This window comes from Hippoglossus hippoglossus, chromosome 17, assembly GCF_009819705.1.
Source record: "Hippoglossus hippoglossus isolate fHipHip1 chromosome 17, fHipHip1.pri, whole genome shotgun sequence".
Lineage (NCBI taxonomy): Eukaryota > Metazoa > Chordata > Actinopteri > Pleuronectiformes > Pleuronectidae > Hippoglossus > Hippoglossus hippoglossus.
This window is the reverse complement of record NC_047167.1, coordinates 20,874,257-20,883,969: the sequence shown is the minus strand read 5'-3', so window position 1 is coordinate 20,883,969 and position 9,713 is coordinate 20,874,257. Positions and strand designations below refer to the sequence as shown.

At 42.3% G+C, this 9,713-nt stretch overlaps 2 protein-coding genes across 2 annotated transcripts in view; one reads left to right on the top strand and one right to left on the bottom strand.

The window, feature by feature from the left end:
* Positions 1-742: 742 nt before the first annotated feature.
* Positions 743-9,713, bottom strand: part of si:ch211-284o19.8 (protein lifeguard 1) — a 31,678-nt gene continuing 22,707 nt past the window's right edge. The window contains exon 8 of the mRNA XM_034614659.1: positions 743-785. The gene's annotated coding sequence lies outside the window, so the exon portion shown is untranslated. The remainder of the gene's footprint in view (positions 786-9,713) is intronic.
* Positions 3,729-8,983, top strand: ltb4r2b (leukotriene B4 receptor 2b). Its single transcript, XM_034614663.1, has 5 exons — positions 3,729-3,840; positions 6,078-6,642; positions 8,042-8,242; positions 8,332-8,375; positions 8,474-8,983. Exons 2-5 carry the CDS (start codon positions 6,097-6,099, stop codon positions 8,697-8,699), a joined length of 1,017 nt encoding a protein of 338 aa, XP_034470554.1. The 5' UTR covers positions 3,729-3,840; positions 6,078-6,096; the 3' UTR covers positions 8,700-8,983.

Genomic DNA, 9,713 nt, shown 5'->3' with positions numbered 1-9,713 from the left:
ATTAGATTAGAACCTATTCAGGAAGTGAATGTTGTTTGGGGGCCATTTAGTTTGCTGTTGCTTATGATTATTATCCTACAAATTTACGTCCAGGACCATGAAGGTTTCAGTTTGCTTCCAACAAAGTGTCGGATCATTGAACTTCCCTGATGGTGGATCCAACAGATTTAGTGATTTTCTGAAACTGAAATTTGACATCAGGTGAGAGAGTGAGAGAGTGAGAGAGTGAGAGAGTGAGAGAGTGACAGCGTGTGCAGTGTTTGAACTTCACACAACTTCTTCTCTCACCTCTTGTGTTTGAACACAATATGAAAACCACTGAGGAGATTACCCCTTGTTCAGTTCACAGTATATCTTGGCTTTAACAGGAGGCGCTGCAGTGTGGCACTAAATATTTCAATCAGTACAGAATAAAATGAAATGTATTGTGAACAGAAGGAAGAGACTTATACGTCAGCAGGATGTAGAACACAATGCAAGCAGTCCTATGAATTCAGTAAATCAGATATAAAGGAGGGCGGCACGGTGGAGAGGTGGTTAACCACTGTCACAATCCTGACCGGTCTCTTTCTTTCTGGGGTCTTTCAGTTTGCGTGTTCCCTCTGTGTTTGCGTGGGTTTTCTCCGGGTTCCTCCACAGTCCAAAGTCACGCAAATTGAGGTTAGCTTGATCGGAGACTCTGAATTGACTGTGGATCTGAACGTCTCTACGTGTGTGTGTGTGTGTGTGTGTGTGTGTGTGTGTGTGTGTGTGTGTGTGTGTGTGTGTGTGTGTGTGTGTGTGTTAGCAGAATATCGTCAGTGTAAGTGTGAGTCGAAACACACAATTGGAAAATAGCATCTAAAATGTACGCAGCTTGGTTTCTACATCTTTGCTTTACCATCCCCTCCAGCTAACCTCTTATTTTACCGTCATACTGGTGTATTTTTGTGGGATAACTAAATAAAACCGTGACTCGACTGCGTCTCCTAAATTCTTCGTTCACCAGGTGAACAGCGATTCCTGCGCTGCCGCTTTGAGACTTTGATTAAAGCACTGTTTTGATATTTCATATTTCAAATCACAGTCATCTGACAAATAGCACATGTCGGTCGCAACATCTGCAGCCTATTATGCGATAGGTCAGAACAAACCATAACAAAGAAAGTTGGAGGTGACAGAAAGTTGGCGTTCGCGGCGCTGCAGTTGTGTATGTGCAGACATATACGAGGTTGTTTTGGAAAAGTCGAGTTTCCTCTTCCACACTTGAACGTGGGGTCGAATCCATACGCTCTGTTTTCAAAACATCTTTGGGTGTGAATGGTGTTGGCTTTGGCAGAATGGGGGGACGAGAGGAGCAGGATTCACTTTCAGACGTAGCTGCTTTCGTCTCCATCCGGTATCAGAATCAGGTTTATTTGGCCAAGTGAGCGCACAAAAAGGGAATCTGGTTCTGAATGATGGTGACGCTCTACTAGAACACACGATTTACAGATAAACATACGATATCCATCCAATATACACAGATAGACAGATACTTACTTAAACTTTTACTTCTATTCATGTGTGGGCGCCACAGAAAAAGATGGACGACACGTACAAACGCTGCACAGTGGCGATTAGGGGGCGGAGCAGAGGTCCCGTCGATACACGCACTCGACCAATCGCGTTGAGTCAGTCTCAGCTGTCAATCATGATTTAAAGAATTGAAACCAAACTTCCAGGAAAAATGAAGACTTGAGCAAACATCAGTGTGATAAGAACTAAGAGGACAGAAATGGTTTGGTCCATGTCCCAGCCATTAACAAGGAGGAGGCAGGGTTTTTGACCTGTGCTGCAGCTGTAGCCACCAGGTCTCAATCGAGATGCATCATGTGTTTCTTTGGGGGGGGGGGGGGGGGGGGGGGCTCTGCTTTGTTTCCACTTTGGGCCCCTCAGGTCTCTTTTGCCCCGGGGCCCCTGGGGTCTCTTGAGACGCTCCTGTCAGCTGATCATGAGGCTTATTACAAGCAGATAGAAGCTGTTCCTGTGTCTGGGGACTGTGGAGCACGAGGCCCTGTAGCGCCTACTAGAGGAGAGGAGTGGGGGAACAGATGTGTGATTTCCTGGTTCTTGTGGAGAGCAGGTCCTGAAGGGGGGGGGCAGGGAAGTCCCAATGACCTCTCTGCTGAGTTCACTGTTGTAATTATTCTCAGTAACTTGGTTTGCCAAAATGCAACAAGTATTTTTTTATGTTTTTGAAGTTTTTAATTGCAACCGAGCAGCGACAGCTCCAGTGAATCCTCCTGTAACTGGATGAACCAGATGTTGAACCTGAGAAAACAAAGTGCATGCTGGTACTTTAAAGCACATTCTCAGCGGTGCAGGTACAGAGCCGCTCTAGAAATAGAAAGTCCTGTGCAGGTTGTGAAGCTGCAGCGGTGAAACGTCCAGTAAACTGTTTAAAGATCTGCTGCGATGTGATGGATGAGTGCAACACAGGAAGAGCTGCTGAAGTTCAGGTTGATGAGAGGAGGAGAGAAGGAGGAGGGAGGAGGAGAGAAGGAGGAGGGAGGAGGAGAGAAGGAGGAGGACGTGGATCCTCGAGGATGTGTTGCCCTCATGTGGTGAGAATAAAACACTGGAACTGTTTTAGGAGGAAATGTTTCATAACTTGATCTCTGACGATGATCTGAATCAGAGAAGAACGGATCTTTTTTTATTGACTGATTGAATAGTTTTACCGTTTGTGTTGAATGTGTAATATTATTACCGTGTTAAATATTACCTAATGAATGTGTATGTTTAACTTTTAACTTTTAAAAACAACGAAAAAATTGTTTAAAAAATACTCAAATAGATAAACACTAATATGAGTTTATGAATATATCAATTCACACTATCGGGTGTATTTCAAAACACAAAATGCTTTAGATTGTATATTATAAAAATTATATTGCATGAATATAAAGTATGTTGTTTTAATAACACACAGGGTACACACATGAATGGAGTAATATTTGATACAATGATCCAAAGTATTTCAGCAATAAAAAGTATTTAGTTTTTTCATTTATGTCAAATTTTCCACAAAACTTATTTGGCAAAGCAAATATAAAATACAAGCCAATTTCTCTAAGTGTGTTGTAACTAATAGAGAATAATAAGGTTAAAGGTTAAATGGACCAAAGGTCACAAAACAAAGCGTTGGACAATTTAATATTGAACCTAATGATGATTGTAAGATGAAAGTTTGAGGATCAGGGAACTTTTTACACTTTATTCTTATCGCGAACTTACAGATGAAGGTGAACTCTCTGGGTTTTTCCTCATTTCTCCACTTCCTCGAGGAAACATTCCTGTCGGTGTCAGAGGCTTGTGCGAACGAGTAAATGGGAGTTGACGCGTTTGCTCTCGTGCTGCCTGAATCTATGACACAGTTATGAATTAAACTCGTGCAAACAACTGAATCACTTTTCTTTTCCTTCCCGTTACGCAACAACGATCGACTCACGCAGTGAAAAGTGCCTCTGGACACACAAATATGCATCTTTATGTGACATTGTGGGACATGTTTTCAAAAAGGACGCATTTGTTTATCCACAAAAGACAATCCCATTTTCATTATATTTAAAACACATGGATTATATTTATATGTTTTAGCACGGATACGTATTCTAGAGGAAGCTCATATATGGAGAACAATAAACGTGAGTGAGAGGACACACCTCTGCCCCTCCTTCGCTCACAGGCTGCAACATGCTGGACAGGATTCGGTTTATTATGGACTGAGATAACAGACGCTGTGGGAGACGGACAGAGCAACATCTGGATATTTAAATCTCACTCACACCACAAAGAGACACATCCCGCTCTGGACAGGTCGGTTATTCTTAAACTTAAAAAAAAACTCTTTAAAAACCTTTTATTTGTCGCTTTAATTTCTCTGCAAGACTTTCGCTTCACATCTTTCCCTCTCTCCTCTTCTCCCCTTCTCTCTTTTTCCATCTCAGAACAATCATTTACTTTTTCTTGACGTGATTATTTACACATGGCAGATTTATTACAAACCCATGACTCATTATTTAAATACCTGTGGACTGTGAGCTAATCCATGGCCGTTACTCTTCTGGCAGGAGCGAGTGTCCAGTTTTGTTTTGCTGCTGACTAATTGCCCTCAAAATCGTCAAAAACAACTCTGCAGCAGTTTACAGTGAAAAATACCGTGTCTGTATTTCTAATTATCGGTTTCTGTTGCGTTTATTTCCACCGTCTTTTCCCTCAGCTTGTCATCTAAACTGAAATTACAGATGTTTTTCATTCCAATACAACATGATGCTTTAACAACATGTGCTTTGCAATATTCTGTCACAAACTGAGTGATTTTTTATCTCTTGACAAATGGCGTAGGTGTATTTTGATTGGAAACGTCTGAGGCACCAGGTTTATTCAAATCTTTAAATGTTTTCTGACACACAGTGTTTTCTACTGACAGCATCAGCGTGGTGCTTACACCGAGCTCTCTTGCTTGTGATGTAAGTCAGGCTCTGGGTGATTTTGTTTACTCGTCCACTCTCGTACGAAGCCGTCAGGGGAAAATAAACAGCCGGCTTCAGTTGGACCAGAGCGAGGACATTATGACTTAATCAGGAAATAAGGACTTGATGTTGTTTTGAGCAGATCACGTTGTGATACGACCATTTTTGGAACCAGTGACCTCCTCTCTGCTTCGCTCATCTTTAATAGTATCGTCACACTCGAGTCAGGGACACACACACACAGCGACCTGACTTCTGTGTTCTGTGGAACTGGTTTTCAAGTGGAAAGACAACGAGAGACACTCAGAACAGATTCTCTAACGATGCTGCAGTCAAACCATCAATATCATATGATTGGATACATTTTCTGACGCTCTTAACGTGATCAATATTCTGTAATCAAACAATGCTTTTATTCGAGTGCTTTAAAGTACAGTTTCTGCAGCACTTTCTCTGTCATACATCACACACACTGCAATTTGGAGTTCAGTATCTTGCCCAAGGACACTTCGGCACGAGGAATTGGGAAGGGATCGAACCACCGACCTTCTGGTTAGTGAACGACCTTCTCTTCCACAGCTGCATAACCTCGCTGTAAGATGTGATAAAGCAATTACAGTTAAAAAACATATAAGATAAATACATACTAACTCTTATCACCCCCCCACAAAAGGAGGTCATGTTTTCACCCTGGATGTTTATTTAGTTTGTTTTGTTGTTTATTTGCTATTTAAGGAAGATTGCGCCAAAAAAAAACCTGAAAGGTTTACCACGAAACCTAGTGGCAGGATGTGGCACGTGTCCAGGAAAAAGCATTTCAATTTTGGCCCGGATCCGCATCAGGGAGTGGGTGTATAATTTCTAGGTTTGGTTGTGTTTTTTAACATCTACACAATTTTCCGAGGGATTAATTCATGAATGAGGCCCATTTAGAGGACTGATATCTATTACGATGGGCAGTGTGGTGCAGCTTGATTGAATTTAAAGGGTCTGTTGGGCCTTGGCGGAGGAATGAACTCTACTGAGTGTCATTCCAGTTCAGTACGGACACTTTTTACCACTAGTTCATAAACCCGTGCATGGTGGCTGAACCCAGACTTTGTCCAAATATAAAGATGCACCCATTTAGAAATGTTCTGTGACATCTCCCTTTTTTAGTTTGTCTCTGTGTACTTTCATTTTTTCTTTCACAAATAATTGTGAAACCTCCAATAAGCAGAAGGCTTTAGAGAAAAGAAAGGCTGTGTTGAAATCCTGCTCTTGTTTGACGCAGTGCTGCTGATGCATGTTTTAGCACGCCGCCTCGTGAACTGAGCTGCACGCTGAGCTACAGGCTCGGAATATTTCAGAGGCTGAGTCAGAACTGACACCCTGTACTTCTGTAAATCACTCGTGTTCAATTAGCAAACAAATGTTTTCTTCATCTACAGTTACTGGTGGAACAAAGCCGTCTTTTTTATAAATGCTTCCTTATGAGATTGGTACTAAACTAAAGTAATCTGATACAACAGTACTGCTGTAAAACTGGCAACTACAGATGAACCTGCTGATTCAGGTTCTAACGTTGTCTCTCGTCCTCAGGATCCAAACTCCCTCCATCATGAAGAACAATACAAACCCAGAGAGCAACAGCGTCGTGAGCAATGACTTCTCCACGTCCTTCGGCGCCCTCATCCTCGGCCTGGTCTGCCTCCTGGGCGTCCCTGGCAACTTCTTCATCGTCTGGAGCATCCTGGCGTGCGTCCGACGACGCTCAGTCACCACCATCCTCATCCTCAACCTGGCGTGTGCCGACGGCTTCCTCATGATCCTCACCATCTTCTTCATCGTCTACCTGGCCAAGCAGACGTGGGTCTTCGGTAACCCCTTGTGCAAGGCCCTGTTCTACCTGTGCAACTCCAACATGTACGCGTCCATCTTCCTGATCACACTGATGAGCGTGCACAGGATGGTGGCGGTGGTGTTTCCCATGAAACTGCCCTCCGTAGCCAGCAGGAAGATTGTGAGGAGGGTGATCATGGGCATGTGGGCGCTGGTGCTGCTCATTGCGATTCCCTCACTGGTGTTTCGGGACGTGAGAATAGACAAAGACGAACAGAATAAGAGCAGAATTGTGTGTGCGCCCAATCACACCCTCCCTCGACATGTAAGTAAAGATAGAGCTGCAGCTAACAGTTAAGTTATTGAACAAATTTCCATAAGACTTGGTGGAAGGATCAGCCAAGAAAGAAGCCTATGAATTTAGGCGCGAGTCTGGTCAAAGGGGAGAATCCAGGAATTGTTTTAAATCATTTCCTTAAAATTGCAAATTATCCCCAATTCTCCGGGAAACTAATTGATGGGAAAAATCAGGCATCTTTAGGGGACTGATATCTCTGAGTGTGTTCACTTTGGTGCGGATCCAAATAAGATAGATCTAGATCTAATGGATTCAAATGTGGTTTCATAGGGAGGAAGACTTGTTTTCAGCCGCTATACAATAAAACATTTTGGCTTGGATCCAGACAAAGGGGCAGATCCAGGAAGTATTTTATCACTTTCCTAAACATCAGGTCTTGGTGGAGGAATGTATACGCTACTGAGCACCATTCTAGTTGTTTGCTCAAAAACCCAAAGCAATGTTCTCAAATGATTTGTTTTCTCCCATCAAATGCACAAAACCTCCAAAAGCTGAGAGAACCTTTGAAGAGTTCAGTGAAGAAACTCTCAGCTACACGATGGAATTGAATCTGGTGCAGAGAACTTGTTCTGCTTCCATGTAGGAGACAGAAAACGAGCTCTGCCGCCCGGCTGTTGTATTCCTCCGCCAGCACCAGTTCAGCTTCAGTCCACACATGAGGTCCTTTGACCACCGAGATCTGAGTGACACCTGGTCAAAACTTAAAGAGAAACCCTCAAGGCAGACTCTGTGAGGCCACTGTGACCTTGACCTTTGACCTTTGACCACCTAAATCTAATCAGCTCATCTGTGAGTCTATGTGCGGAATGTGAAAGGATTCTCTTGTTGCTTCCTGAAGGCAACATGTTCACGAAGCAGAAAGAGGTTTCACAAAGTCACAGCGACCTTGACCTTTGACAATCGACCGCCCAACTTGAATTAGTTTTTTTTTTAGTCCAATGATCATTTGTACCAAATTTGAAGAAATTCCCTCAGGGCGTTCTTAGGATATCGTGTTAAAAAGAATGGGACGTACAGACAACTTGGAAGTAACACATCTGGTGACTGGCTGCCGTTACTTAAAAACAGGAAATACACAATATGTGTGTATTTCCAACCACCGAACAAATACTCTCCTCTCCTGACTTGGACTGATCAGAACATGTACTAAGAGAAAAATTCAATCTTCTATTGTTGTGTCTGATCAAAAGTCTAAAGCCCAAAGATTTTGAGTTTTCTCTGAGGAGCTGGAAACTTTTAAACTTTTAAACGATCTACAACTTGGCTCCACTCGTCTTGTTCCGCCTTGTTTTGACAGATCCCGTCATGTCGGCTGAAGCCCAGATAACCATGACTTTTCCTTTTTTTCCTCTCCTCCTGTGTGTAGGTGCGTTTCCAGTACGCCTTCGAGACAGTGTCGGGATTCATTCTTCCTTACGCAATCATCATAACCTGCTATGTTCTCATCCTGCGGCGCCTGAGGCAGACCACGTTCCGGAGAAAGATCCGCAGCGAGAAGCTCATCCTGGCCATCGTGGTGATGTTCGGCGCCTTCTGGCTGCCGTACCACGTCATCAACATGATACAGGTGAGTAACTTCACCGGATCAGATGGAAATCTGCTTCTCAAGCCTGTTTACCAGCTGTTGAATGAACTCAGTGTTTGGTTTGGTTCCAGGTTGCAGCGATGTGGTACCCAGCGGATTCACCCACCAAAAAAATGTGAGTATTTGTTTATTCGCTCCTCATGACAGAATTAAAAACTAACACTAAAAAGGCTAATAACAGTATTAAGTGTGTATTTATCTGTGTATGTGCAGACTGGACCACATCACTAAGTCGAGTCGTGCCATCACCTCATCGCTGGCCTTCATCAGCAGCTGTGCCAACCCCGTCCTCTACACCTTCGCTGGGAAGTCCTACATCAAGAAGAACGGCTTCACCTTCATGGCGAAGCTCTTCGAGGGAGCGACGTCGGACCACTCGGGAGCCAAGACGACTCAGGTCGGGGATACAGACACTGGTTATACAGCAGCTGCGACCTGAACAAGTATTATGGATTTGTAGATACTGTGTTGAAACTTGAGTTTGACTGAAACAATCATGTTTAACTGACCTGTAAATAGTTTATTTTTTTTTTACATTTGTATCATTTAGTTTTACATTTTGTGGCAGTTAGAGAATATAATTTTTAATATAACATGAGAAAATGCAATGTGAGAAAAACACAAACTGAAATTCTTTAAGAACCTTTCTTCAACTCGCTCTATTTACCATTTGCAGTATATATATATATTTTGTGAATGTTTAAGAAACTAGTTTTATGCAGTAATACTTATTAATTGCCAGATTTTGAACACAATTGTCCTATTACATTTTATTTGACTGCGTTCTACATCATGTTTACACAGCAGTCTCCACTAATGGACAGGTTTGCTCGTAAACAAAAATACTTCACAGCTACACAACATTGTTATAAATTATAGTTCTGCTCAAATAGTTTTTAATCATAGGAATGAGTGGTGTTGCCTGTAGATCCTTATTTCACTTTAGATTAATGGCATTAGTCTTAATTGTAGCTCAGTCTTCTGTTCCTGTTTCAGACCAGAGCTCATTGAAATAAATCAGTATTAAAGAAATCTGGTAAATAACAACTTTCATAAGAATGGAAAACTTTAGAGGGTGGATCACTGTTTAGAAATGTCAGGAGCTGGATTTTGACAAGTTCCCAGGTGCAAACACTTCTCTTTACATTTTTATAATGCAACGCTTGGGTTTCATGTTACTTTCTGCAATCATGACAATTGTAATTGAGATTCTGTTTGTCTGCCTTTGTAAATCTCAACTTTGAGTAATGCACATGTATTGTTAATGTAATTCTTCAAAGCACTGAATTGTGACATATTCATATCCCTGTTTTTTAAGCCCCCATTCTTAGGATATATCATGTGATCATTCCCCCCCCCAAATATCCCTCTTTGCATGTCATGTTTGTTTCCTGCTAAAATAATTGAGACAGTCAGCAACTTCAAAACACATCCAACTACTGATAAACCGACC